At 26.8% G+C, this 18682-nt stretch overlaps 1 protein-coding gene across 1 annotated transcript in view; it reads left to right on the top strand.

Moving 5' to 3' along the window:
* The window catches only part of LOC142322313 (cGMP-dependent protein kinase, isozyme 1-like), a 257621-nt gene that overhangs the window by 216619 nt on the left and 22320 nt on the right, over positions 1-18682 (top strand). The window contains exons 6-9 of the mRNA XM_075361250.1: positions 9409-9578; positions 11398-11500; positions 16112-16250; positions 18386-18504. Coding sequence (XP_075217365.1) covers positions 9409-9578; positions 11398-11500; positions 16112-16250; positions 18386-18504 — 531 coding nt within the window. The remainder of the gene's footprint in view (positions 1-9408; positions 9579-11397; positions 11501-16111; positions 16251-18385; positions 18505-18682) is intronic.

Here is an 18682-nt window from a genome sequence, read left to right as displayed (position 1 = left end):
TTTTTATTTTTTAGAAAAGATTATCTCTTTACTGCAAACAAACTATAACATTGGGCTTTTTAGATGATTGATTTTATGTAGTTTTAATAAAGAATTTTGTAATAACAAACACAAAACTGCTGTTACTCCTCGGATAAAACTGAAATGGCTATGAATTTGCTTGGAAGGATAAAGAGAAAAAGGTGGGAAAAACTTGAACAAAGCAATTTCATAGGAAAAAAAAAAAAACTTCATTTAAGTCCATATTAATACTTCAAAGTAATAAATATGAATAATAATAATATTCAAAGGTATTAAAATAAAACCCAAAATTGCCGATTTCAGTGGCGGAGTGTATAGCGTCTCGGTCTTTCATCGGGGATCCAGGGTCAAAATCCCGGATAGGGACGGTATTTTTCATACCGTGAAAACAATAATTAATTGAGGTGAGATTTATTTACTTCATCTCAATTAATTACCGATTAGATGGAAGAAGTTACCAATATTACAAAACATAATCGATACTATTCTCTGAATTTTTTTTTTTTTTTAGTCGACTGCAGTTTATCGTTTTTTGCATTTTATAAAAATTCCTTTAAAATTTACTTCACTTTTAGATTACTTTAAAATTTTACTGAAATTTTTGTAAAATTACTTTTCCATATTCCCACGTACAAGTTTCAAATATGTGTAACCATATTTAATAATGACAAGCTTAGCGTTTTTTAGAGACGCTTCAAAGCGAAACAGAATGGTTACATTTGAACCGCTCAGAATGCTGATTTGCATCTCTTTTGAATAAGCCAAATATAAAACATGAATGAAACTTCTGTAACTAAATTTGTAAGCGAAATAAATAAAAGACAATAAATAAAATAAATCGGTAACTATATTTTTTTTTTTAAATAATTACATTTTCAAAGAGGGAATCTTTTATGAAAATTTTTAAACGATTTTAAACAAAAATAGTTAAATTAAATCTATTTAATTTTAACTATATTTTAATGATCAGCTTCTAGATCAGCTGGTTTCTGGTTCAGTTCCTGGTAATGGCCTAACATTTTTTTTACCGGTAATTTCACTAACTCATTCCAAGTGTGTGAAGCATGTCCAGAATCATAAAAATAATAATAATAATGGCGAAAATAAATAATTAACAACGAAATTATTTCTATGAGTAAGCATTTACTTTTGTGTTTTATGTTTGGAAATTTTTTTTGTAAAGTAAGAAAAGTCAAAATAATATTTTTTTATCTAGAGAAATAAGATCAAAAAAGAATTGTAAGGTAATATTAAAAGTAAAGATAATAATTCTGCAGGTTTTGTTAAAATTCGTTTGTCCTGTTTGGAACGATTGTTTTAATTTGCAAAGACAGACAAAAAATTCCTAAAATGACAGAAATATTTACTTGTCTATTATAATAAACTAAAATTTTCAAATGAAATCTTATATACTGATTACATATGAACAAAAACATTACATATTGTTTAATGGATAATTGTTCACACACACACACACACACATATACCTGTATCGATAGATATTAATCTTTACTATCTAAATGTGAATTATTTTGCACAGTTATTACTAATCAGAATATATTACCTCTTGAACCTCAGATCTTAGGAAATTCAAAACTTGTCTAGATTTTTATTGTTTTCTAATTGCCAGCCAACATTTAAAAAAAATTACAATTATGGTTAGCAATGAAGGTCTAACCAACTGTCCTACTCGCTATTTTAACACTTCCTAAACAGACAAAATTCACACAAACAAATATGCATTTTTTTATTAATTTATCAGTTAGCAAATAATTTAATTTTGATTCCTATGGAATTTAAAAGTTTTCAACCCTCATTGAGATTTTACTGGATGGTAGGTTCATTTAGATACTAGACATTTGATAAGAAGTCAATTGAAAGGAATCATCATCTAAAGACCGAGTTTTCCCAGTCATCTTGGTAAGAATAATAAGATAAACAACCAGCATAAGTTACTGGGGTTCTAAATTCATAAAAAAAACTTTTCTGAGAGCTATTACATTTTTTTTGTTTTAAAAATGAATTTATATTTATTTCAAAAACTGAAACAATGCATGGATGTTATATTGAACAAAATCATTATAGAAAAAAATAAAAGCATCACTTCATTTGCAAGAAAAATTTTGTCATTGCATCATTATTTGTTGCAATTTGATAAAAAAGTAACTTTTTAATCAAAATTGTATGTGTGTGATAATTTGAAATGCTGTGGCTTAACTCGCCTAAATTCAACTTAATAAATAAAATTTATTTTTTAAAAATAAATATGGAGTGTTCAAGAAAATAATCATATATAGAGATAATTTTAATGTTGTTAGAAAAGGAGCTGAAAATATTGTCAATTTATAAAAAAAAATAAGTTACAGAAGCCCTAGAAGAAGCATGTTGAAAGAATAGATGAAAGGAGAGAATCTTAACAATTTTTCTATTGATAATATGACAAGCCAGTTGGTAAAAGTGATGTATGGTGGCCATTAGAAGATGGATTGAACAGGCCTTAAGACTATGCTGCAGATTAAAGAAGAAGAAAAGATAATGTCAATGTCATGAAAATAATGTTATAGAGCAGTTATCATTATAGAAGTTCTTAGGTATTATAATTGACCATAAGCTCTCTTATAATGACCATAGAAAAGTTATGTTCATAAGTGGATAGCTCAAATATTTTTAATATTTACATGTAGGCTTGCTGATAGGAACACCACATCATGGCTTCTCTTGTGTTCAATACTCAACACTACTTTGAAGAGAATCATCGAAAACAAAATTTATAAGATAAAGTTTTATACTATTATATGTTAGAAATAAGGAAAAAATAAACAGATTTTTAGTGAAACATTAAATAATTACTTTCTTTTACATTTTCTGAAATCATTGTATTCGGTAACTCAAGTTAATTGTATCACAAACAAGTTAATTTAAGTTACAACATCATATAATTACATGAAAACTATAATTCTGGACCAAATTGGATCAGAATATACTCACTAGATTAGCTGGTTTCACTAGTTAACAAATCATTTCATTTCTCCCAATCCCCAAGTTTGCAAGTTTTTCATCTGGAAATAACTCAAAATAGCAGGAAATATTGATATTAACAATAACCAGGTTGGAGAAATAACACACTAACATTCTGTTTTATACCGCTAATTTTAAACATTCACCATATTAACATATTTTATATTTTAAAAATATAAGAATAATTGGTTATAATTATAGATGTATAAATTATAAATTAATCTAACCAAACTTAATCTACATTCACTTCGCTCTCTAACTTCTACTAATTAACAGAAATTATTTGATTATTTAAATAATAAATAATTGCAACAATTACTGAATCTATTATTTAAATACTCAAATTAGTCAAGGTTAGTCAAGTTTGGTTAGATTATATTTGTAAAATAAATAAATATAAATGGATATATCATGTTATTGGGTTATCGTTAATATCAATATTTCCAGCTATTTTGAGTTGTTTCCAGGTGAAAAACTTGTAAACTTTTGGGGTGGGAGGGAGAAACAAAAAAGTACCTAAATCCTTCTGGAATGTTAACTGGTTTTAATTACAATAATAATATCTAACAAACTGATTTAATCTAAAAATAAAATAAAGTTATACTCAAGTATTATATTTAAATTTAAATTATAGTTATAAAGAATAAGATAACAAAAGAAGTACAAATCAATTTATAAGTAGACAAGATTAAAATATCTTAATTCTACAAATCCAACTAATATATATTTAATTTTTAAATGAAATTCAAAGTTTTAAAGATTTATAATGTTTCTTCAATGCAGTGAAAGGATTTTCTATTAAAAATTGTTTAAGAACTTTAAATTGAGATATAGGTAAACTGTAAAAATAGTAAGAATGTGCATTGGCTAAATTTTGAACCTGCAAAGGGAGGATGTTTTTCAAAAAGTGCTAGTCTGTTTAATACAACATGAAGTTTATTTTTACATCTGGTTGAACAATTATATATTTCACAAATTTGCTTATTCCTTAAAATTTAGTAAAAAAGCATGGATTTAAAAATGTATTTATTTACGACTATTAACATTTTGAGTTTTCTGAGGTATTTTTATGAAATCTCCATAATCTAACTTGCTAAACTTACAAATATGAAACTTATTTACAGTATTTAAAATAATACAATCAGTTATAAGCTGACAGATTTTAAAAATCATAATTATTTATTTATTTACACAGTAATAATAGTATGCTTATGTCTGATAATAGTGATGATAAATGATAATGAATTATATAGCAAGCAAAAATGCTTCACTTGATTGAGACCTGAACCATTAACCTTCACATGAAAGGCTAAGAAACTACTCTCTGCCACATAGCTCAGCAATTACGTAAATAAAGATTGCATAAATAGGTATTTGGAAATTTGTAGAACTATGTTACATAAACAAAAGTCAACTTGTTGGAACAGAATTCATATAAAAATGACCACTTAACATTAGTTCTTGTGGACACAAATATTTCTTTTCAACAAAAAAGGACTGAAGACTCCCTTTTCCTTCCCAATATTAAATAGTTCATGTACTTAAAAGTTTAGGATTACATTTAAATAACGTTTCACTTACTCTACTCTTTGTTCTAATTCACCAGCAAAAAATGTAATTGCTACAATTTACCTTAAATTTTTGCATAACACACCATCTGCACTTACGTAGAGTAATGGACACAAATAAAATACTACTTAAGTTTGGCAAAAATTTAATTGCAAAAGAGAGCTCAAGTTTCAGAACATGTCTGTATTTCTTTAAAAAAAGTTCACTTGGAGTATCAAAAAAGCCAGCTAAATCTTCAGTTTTTTTTAAAAGCATGCGCTAAAATACTGAGAAAAATTTAAGAATTCTAAAACAATACGAAAAATAAGTGACATATGATCGGTCAATGATCTATATTCTCAAATAACTAAGTTTTTACTTATTATTTTAAAATTAAAAAAAATTTAACGTCTGATAATTTTTAACTATACTCCGTAACATGTTTTAAATAGATAACTATCAATCTAATACATTAAAAAATAACTAATGCTAAAAGTACAAATTCAACTTTTTTTTCTGATGCTGCTTTCCTTCTTACAGCAAGCAGAGAGATGGCTACTTATCAGACATTTAGTTTTTAAGCAATTCATGATATATTAAAGCATTAAATATATTTTAAACCATAGCAGTTGTGAATATAAAAATATGCTTTCTTTCACTTACCAATTTAGTAATAATAATACTGAAAAAATTCAATAACCTTCAAAAAATTTATTTTATTTTTTGAGGTTACTGCCAACTTGATTGTTGACTTTTATTTATAATTAGACTATTTATCTTTTCTTTTTTCTTTTTTTGAGAGATGTAATTTATTTATACAATAAAATAAACGTTTATAAAAAATTAATAGTTATATTTGCCAAAAGGGTGTGAAAGTATATTTTACAGAACTATTCCTAAAAATAACACATATAAATTAAATATGAAAAAGAAAGAGGTAAGAAATTAATTTTAGGACAATATTTCTTTTTAATTCTCTCCTTCCTATATTAATTATAGCCAAACAATTATGGAAAGAATACATTACTTTTAATTTGCCAAATAATGACATTTGACATTCATATTTAATCATATATAAACACTTAATAGTTTATTTAGTTCAAATTTTTAAACAGATTAACCCACCATTATCTATAAAAAAATTAATTTTTAAATACTTTTTTATTTAGATGAGAAAGAAAAAGTCCAATGGCCTAATGTAGAATAAAATTAAACTGCCTTTCAGAAAATAAAATTACTTAAATTTATATACTTTTTATGTATTAGTGATATTATTCAACTAACTGCACTAAATGTTTAATCAGACTTTTATATTAATATTAAATATTTCAATATTTAATATTTCAAATTTCAGAGAATTTTTATCTTGCATCCTAATCCAAGAGGATAAAATTAGTGACATGTGAAAACTTCCATAGAAATTATTGTGCAACTGATTCACCAGTCTAAAAATGTAAATTACCCACAAATTGATTTCCATTAATCAAAACAACTTTGTTCTATCATGACACAAAACAATATTAAGATTACATGATTACTTTTCCTTGTTCTTGACAGGTACAGAATCTTGTTTTAAATAATAGTAAATGATTCACTGTCAAGTATATAATTTTTTTTTTTTTTTATATATAAACACATGTTTACTATTTATATATTTCTTAATTTTCTCAGTATGTTCACATTTAGTTTTTTCAATTGCTAATAATTTGTTGCATTAAAAGGATGAATATTTTTTTGAGGGAAAATTTTTGCAATCATATGATTTTTATAAATTGTATCTAATTTCTTTAAGTTAAAAATGTTTGTTTATATTTTTCATTAGATTTTCTTTTATAATTTGATAAACATAATTGTTGCAAGTATTTCAGTACAATATATTGTTTGATGCAATTAGCTTAATTTTTAAAAATAATTATGTAATATTTTTATTTATTAGATAATACAATAATAGTGAGAATAGTTCAGAAAATTACCACGCACCTCTTTTTCACCGAACGAGACTATAAAAAATACCATATAATATTAAATACACATCACAAAACTTGAATAATAAAGTTAACATTAAACATAACTATAATACTGATATAAACATACTCAGCATCTAAAAACACTTAAGCTCATCAGATCATCAAGGTGGTGACAGAAAAATACAAAAGGTATACTGTTTTTATAAACAGAAGGGTACAAGCCTGTCTATAGTACTATCATTTATTTTTAAAAAAATTAGTACAGTTGTATTTATATTATATTTATTGTAACATTATATTATTTCATTACACAGCAAATTAATCTTTAATATAATATGAAAAAATTCTAACTGATAAGTTGTATCATCTAGTATTCTAAAAATGTCCAAACTTGTTTTGTGTAGCTTTTGGTGAACCAGGACCAACAGACAGCTACACTAGTTGTTTGTGTACTCGTTTTAAATTAATTTTTTTTAAAAATCATGCTTTCTATAACTGTAAGGCACACCGAATTTGTATAATTATTTAAGCTACCACATTTAAACTATTAGAAGAATTAATTCAAATTAAATCCAAGAATATAAATTGAAATTTATAAGTACGGGACTTACACTTAAAAATATGAAATGCATAAAATTCAGTCAGTTTAATGAATAAAAAGTAGCAATAGAGTAGTGAATGAATTCAATTTTAACTAACCAAACATAGAAACTAGTTAATCTCATCAATTAAATGTTACACTGCTAATCAGAAAATATAAAGAACGATATAAATAATATTTACTGTATATTTATTATATTTTACTAATAAGAAATTTTTAAATAGATGTATCCCATAATATTAATTTTCTGTATTAATGCTCTTTTAGCATTATATCTTCAAAAATATACTATGCAGATGAATATTCTTAAAGAACTGGAATATAATTATAGGAGTATTGTTTTAAAAATACTTAATGCTTTTACTTTCATATTTTAAATCCGTAATTTTTCATAAAGTAGAAAATAATTGAGATTAACCCCTTAAGCCTTTTTTATTTCATATATCTGTGTGAATGAGTCAAATTTTAAAGATTATGGCATTATTTATTTCTGTGATACAGAAGAGTATCACAGATGATCCCTGCATTAAAGGTTTCTCTTGTAAAATAGAATTAGATTTTTGGACATCTTTCAAAAGTTGAAGACTAAATTCATTAATGAAATGTTTGAGGAACAAAAATGGAATTTGTATCTGCACATATATTGGATGAAAGACAGAATACCAAAAATAGTGAAAGTATATCAACCAAGGGGAAAAGGTAATTGAGTAGATCCCAAGAGAAGTAGTAGATGCCTAATTTTAGATGTAAAAGAAAAAATATTTCTGTTGAATTCAGTACACTTTTTGTCAGACAATTTTATTTGGTGAATAGATAACGACATGCTAATAAGTATTATGCATTTAAAAGACTGTGATGTTCCTGAAAAAGTTTAGTATATATATCTTCTACAGATATTATACGGTTATTTTTTTAGCTACCTCTGAAATAAGAGACTAGATGTCTATTAAACATTTTATTTCTATTGTTCATATGACAGAAGGAGTCTACATTTATGTTATTTTATTGTAACAAAAATGAATTATATATTTACGTTATTGTAAAATACAATAAATCTTTTAGTTGAAAGTATCAAATTTTTTGGTGATTTATACATATTTTCCCTTCATACTACCAATTTTCTTACCTATAAACTGGTAATTTTTTTTTCAAATATCATCATTATTAACACCTACTTTTTTTGGGTGGAAACTACTGAAAACAGTTTTTGAATGGAAATAATGAATTGAATAATTAACTAACAAGAATCAGTTTAAAAAAAAATAATTTGTTCATACAAAATATCAGTAATAGAAAATCAACCAGGAGAAAAAAATCTATAAAATATATTGTTTTACCTTATAATAAAAATAACTTGAAAGCTATTTTAAAATTTGAAAGTTAGTTATGTGCATGACAATTGGTGGTGAAAACAGAACTACCATTTTTTTAATTTTTGGTTTGACCTGAACCAAGTTTATTAAATATATGTTTTTAAGAACTTAAATTCATCAAAACAGTCAGTATCTTTTATGACCATTTTCAGTAACTTATCCTACAGTTCTCACCTTATTTGATTTTTGTTGTATCAATATTGTATAATGTATATTGTATAACATGTTCTGACTAACAATTTCTTAATTAACCAAAGTTTATAGCTAGAGAAATAAATGTAAATCAACAGTTGCACTTGATTACATAACTAAAACAAACGATGTACACTAAAATTTTACATGCAAATGATTAATATACACCTTGGTCTTGATAATTAGATTGGAATTTCATAATTTCCCACTAGTTGAGTCAAGTGATGGAATATTTAAAATAAATTAATCGTTATAAAAAGCTTATGAAAAAGTAATTGCCCAGTAAAAATTCACATTTACACTAATTTAAAATTGTCATTACATAAGTAAAACATCTGTGAAGTTGATTTTGTAATATTGTTTATTTTGATATACATTTTATGTCTTTCAAAGAAAAAATGTAATAAGTGTAATAGTCTCCAATGTAAGTATGATGTGTAATGTATAAATTAATTAAAGATTTCTTACCTTTACTTAGTCTTAGTGAAGGTAGATTTAACCAGTTGGACATAAGACATTTTTCTGTGTAGAAAATATAAAATAGTTTGATGTATTTTGTTAATTAAAAAGCATTCATTTACTAAACTACATATATTGCACTAAAATTTTTTAAATCTAATCATTTATATTTATATGCTACATTTTTATATGTGGACTGATTATTTTATTAACAATAATTTTTTTATAGTTGTCAAGGACTCAAAAGTTTGGGTTCTTGACCGAAGAGTGTTTCAAAGAATTATGAAACGCACTGGTTTACAACGACTGGAAGAGAACATTAATTTCTTACGCAGTGTACCTCTACTGCATAATCTTAATGATGACATTTTGGCAAGAGTAGCAGATTGTTTAGAAGTGGTAAGTAATAATTTAGTATTTTATTTATTATAACTTTACTGAATATCTAATAGGTAATTTATAATTATAAATTGAAGATAAAATTTTTATGTAAATGAAATGTATGACCCAATTGTAATAATAAAATAAATATTATTTTCTAGAATACAAATTTAAATCTAGTTGTAAATAAATAAAAAAATAAACATAAGTCATAAAAATTCTTACTTAAAATTAGGTCAATTATTTACAATATAAAATTCAGAAGAGATTATGAAAATAATTTCTCCTAGTGAGTAACAAATAATGGTGTATTTAAATGTAAACTTTAAATGTAAAATTGTATATTTGGGTCATAAAGTATAAAAACATTTCTCTGACATAAGAACTTCTATAAAGGACACTTAAGTAAAAATCGCAAAGAGGGGAAAGAAATTCATTCTATAAAACTCAGGTTCAAGTCTGATGAGACAACAATAGATCTAACAGACAAAAATAAAATTTTTCTCTTAACTTGCATTTTGAACCTTCAAAAACCCCACACCTCTTCACATACATAGAATCATATATTCCTGTTGTGATGTCTCAGTTGAAAAACAGATTCCTGAACTCAGAACTATAAAATTCCATCTGTTAAAACTAAACCAATTATATTTGGAATAGAATTTATTAATTTTCTACCACCGTTCTCAATTTATTTTAACGTTATTTCTTATATTGAATAATGGATATTTATATTGGTTTCTAATCAGGTGATCCTGCATATGATGAAACACACCATATAAATATGTTGTAAATGTGGTTCTTGAAATAGTTCATTTTTAAAAATATTTGGGCACAAAGATTAAAGATAAAAATTTTGGCAATATGTTTACTCTCTTCTCTAATAAAGAGGATTATAAAAATTAAAGAGTACAAATTACTTTCAAAAAGACATTTTTAATATTCTTTTAATTCAAGAATACATTTAAATTTCATAAAACTTCATATTTGCAGCCATAAAAATGATAAAAAGTAAAGAGAGAACTTTTACCAATAATTTAATACTTATTTATTTTATATAAAATACATAAAATTAACAAAAAGATGGTATAATGAAATATTTAAGAGATAAACATAACATTCTCTACACAGGTCAGCATAACATTTCCACTAAACTGACCATATGGTATTTGATTTGGTAGATGTTTCATGTTTATGTGGTGATGTCTAATGAATTAGCTCTCAGCCACAATCAGTCATGTGGTTGGTCAGTATAAGTTGTGAGACAGAAAGAACCAATCTCTCATATAATTTATGGATTACTATAAATGATTCTGTTGCCATGTGCTATCTCATACTGCATAATCAGAACCTATTCATATCTTTCCTTTTCTGTTTAGCCTCCTGAACCACCGCAAGGTGATAGAGTAGTTTTGTACAGTCTTGGGTCGATATATATATATATATATATATATATATATATATATACATGTCTCTGTGTATGGGGGTATGGGTGTGTGTGTGTGTGTAGAATAAATTTTTTTCCCCTTTTAACTAATATTTCTTATGTGGGATTTTTATCTTTTATAAAAAAGGAAAAAATTAACTAAATTATTTATTAGATGATTAAATACTCTTGATGGAAAGTTGGATATCAGGTTGCGAGCAAAATGTCAGCAGAATTATCAGAAATGCTAAGTTATATTTTTAGTACAAGGCCAAAAAGAATCATTAATAAAAAAAATTATAAGAAATTTTCAGCAGCCTAATTCATTTATTGTATAAACAAAACTCTGTCGTTTTTGACAACTTAATACATTAAATTTTAATCCTGACTTTTCAATATTTTTGTTTAAAGGAGTTCTTTCCTGCTGGTCATCACATAATAAGACAAGGAGCCAGTGGTGACACATTTTTTATATTAAGTGGTGGCAGTGTTAAAGTTACTCAGAGGATTCCAGGTAAGTAATAATTTATTTGCAGTATGTATATCTATTCTGAAAGAGAGCAACAGCTCTTTCAGTAGTTTTTAAGGGCATAGGTCAGCAGGACTCAAACAGCCATATCATCATCACTCAATTTTCTGAGTACTGCGCAGCTGAAAGCAATGGAAAACCACAGCTATTTTTTTTCCAAGAAAATGTAGCTCTCTGCATTTTCATGAACAAAGATGGAGATGCTTTCCTTGATAAAATATTCTGGAGGTAAAGTAGTCCCCCGTTCGCTGGGGACTACTAAGGAAGGGGTCACCAGAAAATTAAAAAATAACATTCTACAAGTTGGAGCGTAGAATGTTAGAAGTCTAAAAAAGGTTGGTAGGTTAGAAAATTTAAAGAGCGAAATGGAGAGGTTAAGTGTAGATGTAGTAGGAATTAGTGAGATTAAATGGGAAGAGGAAAACGACTTTTGGTCAGGTATTTTAGAATAATTAACTCAGCATCAAATAAACGGCAGGTAGGAGTAGGTTTTGTAATGAACAATAAGATAGAGAACAGAATAGAGTATTTCAAAAAGTTTAGCGATAGAATCATTGTAGTAAGGATAAAATCAAAATTTAAGCTGACAATAATAATTAACGTCTATGCCAACAAGTTCCCGTGATGATATCAACGAGTGCCTTTGAAGATGAGTGTGTATACGAAGAAATTGATGAAGCAATTAAACACATAAAAAGGTATGAAAATTTAATAATAATTGGAGATTTAGTGCAACTATCAAAAAAAGGCAAGGAAGGAAATATTGTGGATGAATACGGGCTGGGCAAAAGAAAGAGGAAACAGACTTATTGAGTTTTGCATGAACTATAATTTAGTAATTGCCAACACCCAGTTTAAAAATCATAATAGAAGAATATACACATGGAAAAAGCCAGGTGATATTGCAAGATGTCAGATAGATTATATCACAGTTAAGCTTAGATTTAGAAATCAACTTGTCATATGCAGAAGCAGACAACGACAACCACCATTATTTAGTGATAATGAAATGTAGATTGGGGTTTAAAAACATGAAGAAAAGGTGTCAGATGAATTGGTGGAATTTAGAGAAACTTGAGAAAGAGGAGTTAAAGAAGAGTTTTGAGGAGAACAGGTCTGAGTATAAACAATAAAGTAGAAAATATAGAAGAAGAATGGAAGAATGTTAAAAAGGCAAATTCTTTAATCAGCAGAAGCAAATTTAGGTGGAAGAAGAGAACTGGTAGAAAACCTTGGATATCAATGCGAGGTGATGGATGAACATATAAAGTATACGAATGCTAGTGATGAATAAGGAAAAAAGAATTATCGACAATTAAGAAACACTATAAACAGAAAGTGCAAATTAGTGAAAGAAGAGTGGGTTGAAGAAAATTGTTCAGAAGTGAAAGAGAAATGATCATTGGTAAAATAGACGGAGCATTTTGTGATACATAAATTAAAATCTAATAATGTGTTAAATAAAGATAGAACACAGATTTATAATACAAAAGAAAAGGTCAATAGGTGGGTGGAATTATTAAATAGTTATACGCAGGAAATGAATTAGAAACTGGTGTTATAGAGGAAGAATAGGAAGTCAAATAGGATGAAAAGGAAAATACAATACTAAGATATGAATTTAATAGAGCATTAAAAGATTTGGCAGAAAGGATCCTGGGATAGATGGGATACCTGCAGAATTACTGCACAGTGTAGATGAAGAAGCAATAGATAGGTTATACAAAATGGTGTATAATATTTACAAAAAAGGGGAAGTTCCATCAGACTTCAAAAAGAGTGTTATTGTCATGATACCAAAGAAAGCAGGAGCAGATAAATGTGAAGAATACAGAACAATTAACTTAACTAGTCATGCATCAAAAATCTTAATCAGAATTCTGTACAGGAAAACTGAGAGGAGAGTGGAAGAAGTATTAGGAAAAGACCAATTTGGTTTCAGGAAAAATATAGCGACAAGGGAAGCAATTTTAGTGCTCAGATTAATAATAGAAGGAAGATTAAAGAAAAACAAACCAACATACATGGCATTTATAGACTTAGAAAAGGCATTTGATAATATAGACTGGAATAAAATGTTCAGCATTTTAAAAAATGTAGAGTTCAAAAATAGAGCTAGAACGATTGCTAACATTTACAGGAATCAAAATGTACAATAGTAATTAAAGAACATAAGAAAGAAGCCATAATAAAAAAGGGTGGCAAGGATGCCCCCTATACCCATTAACTATTTAATCTTTACATAGAACTAGTAGTTAATTATGTTAAAGAACAATTTAGATCTGGAGTAAAAGTGAAAGGTGAAATGATTTGCTAATGATAGAGTAATTCTAGCTGAGAGTAAAACATGTTTAGAAGAAACAATGAAAAACATGGATGAAGTCCTACACAAAAACTACCACATGAAAATAAACAAAAACAAAACAAAAGTAATGAAATACAGTAGAAATAATGTAGATGGACCACAGAATATAAAAATAGGAAGAGAAAAGATTATGGAGGTAGAAGAATATTGTCATTTGGGAAGTAGAATTACTAAAGATGGATGAAGCAGGAGTGATGTAAAATGCCAAACAGCACAGGTGAAATGAGCTTTCAGTCAGAAATATAATTTCTGCTTACATAAAAATGTAATAGCTTGCAATAAAAATATAATTGCTGACATCAAAAATTAATTTAAATGTCAGGAATACATTTTTGAAAGTATATGTTTGAAGCATAGCTTAATATGGAAGTGAAACTTAAACGATTGGAGTACCTGAGAAGAAAAGATTAGAAGCTTTAGAAATGTGGTGCTATAGGGGAATGTTAAAAATCAAATGGGTGGATAAAGTAACAAATGAAGAGGTGTTGCGGCAAATTAATGAAGAAAGAAACATTTGGAAAAGTATACTTAAAAGAAGTGAGAGACTTATAGGCCACATATTAAAGTATCCTGGAAAAGTCACTTTGATATTGAAGGGACTGGTAGATGGGAAAAATTGTGCAAGCAGACAACATTTGGAATATGCAAGACAAATTGTTAGGGATGTAGGATGTAGGAGGTAAACCGAAATGAAACAACTGGCACTAGATAGGGAATCTTGGAGAACTGTATCACATCAGTCAAATGACTGAAGGCAAAAAAAAAAAAAATATTTATACTCTCTTTCTCTCTTTGTACAAAAATATATTGATATAACTTATGTATATATTTCAGTGATTTCATAAAAAGATTAATATATATATATTACGTATTATCTTGATGGAAAACAAATAAAGTGGTTAGAAAATACTATCTTTAGTAAGAAAAAAGAATAGGGAGAATTTTAAATCAAGAACTCAAAAAAATATGTTTGAGATTAAAATATCAAAAAGCAAGATATTTACAAATTTAAATTGTAATTAATGGGATAAAACAATTTTATTTTTCACTTAATCGTTAATGAAAATATTTGGAAGTAGTAAAATTAAAATGTTGACGTAAACAAAAATAAGAACTTAAGACAGAAAAAATAGATTATTAGATCATCATAAAGAATGGTAACATAGTATGCACAAAATGGTTTGATCACATTTTGTAAAATGAAAGTATGAGAGACCAAGATTTTATACATGTTTAGTACAAAGCTTTTCCATAATGACTGGTTAGTTGGAAGCAGTTATGAATGGAAATGTTTCACTGAAATGTACTTTAAAACAGTTTTGTCAAATGAAATAATGGTAAATACGTTAATTTATATGAAAAATCAACAAGAAAATATAAAGAAAATAATTTTTAAATAGTTATTGCAATGAAAACTATGCATTTACAGTTAGATTTTGTTAACATACTAAAATGTACATCTTACTCTAATGTATAGGTAGCCTGTAGAAAGCACACCTAACATTACTTGATATCCATTTCTTTTCATGGAGCCATATGAGTTACTTACTGCACTGTACTTACTGTATGGTCGTGTAGTAACACATATGAGATGATATATGTATGCGGTTACATCCAGTCTAATCATCAATATATCAATATAATTTAAGATTAATGTAACTTTAACTTTCCTAACATTTACACTCATATTATGGTATATATTACAACAAGGGATTAATGACAAAAGGAATAATAAGGATTGCATCGATAACTCGGGGTTGACTAGTCAAAAAATCTACTTCAAATTTGACATGATTTTCTAAGTATGACACACTGACACTATTAAAGTTCAGACTTTAGATCTCAAAGGAGGAGAGGATTCAGAGGTTATGTCTTGGCTGGGGTAGACGTTTAATAAAAATTGTACTTTTAATAGTCTAGCTTTCTTAAAAAGATCTCGCAAGTGATTTTGCCTTTAAAAGTTTTCCTTAAATGACAAATTTATTTAAAAAAAGGTTTTAGCCAAAATCTTCAACTTCTTAGATTCGGTGTTATTGTTCAGACTTTGTGCACATAAATATAATTGTTGAGAAAATAAAAATATATTGACAATACTGATGCCAATTTATTTTATTACCTGTTGACATATTACACTCGTTAGATCTATTGCATAGATCTATAGCGTATCTAATTTTAACAAAAAAAAAATTATTCAAATAAATATTTAATTTTTTTTAAATTTGTTCAAAAAGGGACCACTGAAGAACAAGATCTTCGTATTTTGGAACGAGGAGATTATTTTGGAGAACAGGCTTTATTAAAAGAAGAGTTTCGTACTGCAAGTGTTATAGCTCTTTCTCCAGGTGTTGAGTGTTTAACGCTTGATAGAGAGTAAGTAATCAGTATTTCCTTCATAGAAAGACATTACAGATTCTCTCCATAAGGAAGTTTTAATATATTTACCAGCTGTTAAAATAACTGAGCCAAAATTTAAGTGTATTTTATTGGTTCTCATAGTTAATGTATGAAATAGCACACAACTATATTATTTTTTGTGGTTAATTACTCTATGGTTATTTTTATTTTAGATGTAATAAAATATATCATATCATGTTCTCTCCAGTATTGAAATCTTATATTATTAACTGATTCATGATGCTGAGAAAAAACCTAATGGGTGATTCGCAATCATTATTATGAATAATCTTATCAGACAGCATAAAACACTAAAATCATTCAATTTTCACATTCCAAAAGAGTCCAACAACTAAGGTTCATTAGGAAAGAATTTAGTGTAAAGTGACAGGTTCTGTTGGTATAGTTTTAGGTTTCAATGAATTTTCTCCTGTTTTTTCATAATAGCATTGAATCAGAGTAAGCAGATTCATTAAAGCATACTTAATATAAAAAAAAAAAAATACTTCAAATTAATTGCACTTATAAGTTGTCAGATTGCAGATTATTTTTCATTTTCTTTCAGCTTCTATTAATTTTCACATGCCAATCTGTATATGTCTTATGAATGATTATTTCATGTTAACTACTTTTAAATATTATATTACAATTATAGTATTTTATACTGTTCATAACTAATCGTTTAACTGATTAATTATTAATCAATGCAGAAAATAAATAATTCTATGTACAAACTACAACATTAATAATTAACTTATAACTTTATAACTATTAATAATTATAACTTTTTTTTGTAAAAAAAAAAGTTATAAGTATTTTGCAAGAGGTATCACATTTTATTATTGTTACTTCAAATTATTGCTAAACGAGTCTTGTAGCTTCACAATCTGTAAAAAGGAAAACCTCTGTCTTTTCTCAGTTCAGAATAAATTATCCAAGCAGTATTTTTTGTCTAACTTTGGTAACTTTATATATATATATAAATATTACTTTAATATATAACTTTATATATATATTACTTTAAGTAATATATACAGAATATAAAAATTGTAACATATTGCAGCACTTTTATAAATCAATATGCAATTTTTATTATTTTAGTAGTTTTATTATGCAACAATGGAATTATTTTAATCATGACTGAGAATGCAGGATCCTGCAAAAGTACTTTCATAGAAAAATTAAGGTAAGCTATGTATTACAAGATCTATAAATAAAGTAATGAGACTGGTTCAGAAAAACTTTTTATTTACAATTCAATTATAACTGAACTTTATCACCTTCAAAATAGTTCCTTTGGGAAGCCATGCAATGCTTCAAATGATTTTCCCACTCTTCATAGAAATGTTGGAACTAAGCTGGAATATCTTTGGATATTCCAGTTTCTTACCGGCATACTTCCATCCTGTTGTTTTTCTGTTCAACAGTGAGGTTTTTTGGAACTAATTTTGCACAAACTTTTTTCAAGTCCAATTCGTTTGTCAAAATTTGATGGACTGTGGTACGGTTCAAATTCAATTTTTCTGCAATCATTATGATAGTTAATTGCCAGTCATACCATATCAAGTCTCTGATTTGCTCAACATTGTCATCACTTTTTGACGTTTCCAGAGCGTGGATCGACCGCAACTGATTCTTGGCCATCTGAAGATGCTTTAAACCATCTAAAACCTTGGGCTCGTGACAGGTCATTATCTGCATTCGCCCTTTCAAATTTTGAAAAAGTTTCAGTACCATTCTCACAGAGTTTAACACAAAATTTGATTGCACAACGTTGCTCATTATTAGTATCACTCATTTTTGTAATGCACAACAAAACCTCGTTTCAAGAAAAGTTTGCTTACATCTCAAGTGGCAACAATAGAATAAAAATACAACCTAATATAAACCACATATATATATATATATATATTTATTTATTATATGAACCATATGGTTCACATAACCATATGCTTACTAGTAACTTTACAGTGTTGCCACTTTGGCTGCCAAAAAACTAGTCTCATTACTTTATTTACAGACCTCATATATCAATATTCTGTACTAGATGGTTCATTTTAATAGAACTTAGATATAAATTTAGAATTAAATCTCTAATGTTTCTATTTTAGATCATTTATTCATTTAATCGGTGACTTAAGTGAGCTACATCATAAAGATTATGGAGACAGACAAAGAACTTTATCTAGACCACCAAGTTCATCTAGTATGCATACAGAAGGAGATCAAGGTAAAGTACAAATACTAATAATGGAATGAGTTTACATGATTTAAATATTCAGTTAGTTATGCCTAAAAATAATAAAACTATATTGAATTTACTTAACAATACTTATTTATTCTGTAAGTATTTTTACATAAAATTTATTTATTTTAAATTTGTCACATACAGAGTGTATCATGAAGTT

This window comes from Lycorma delicatula, chromosome 3 (assembly GCF_047948215.1).
Source record: "Lycorma delicatula isolate Av1 chromosome 3, ASM4794821v1, whole genome shotgun sequence".
Taxonomy (NCBI): domain Eukaryota; kingdom Metazoa; phylum Arthropoda; class Insecta; order Hemiptera; family Fulgoridae; genus Lycorma; species Lycorma delicatula.
Note: the sequence above shows the minus strand (reverse complement) of the source record. Positions and strands in the feature narration are given on the sequence as shown.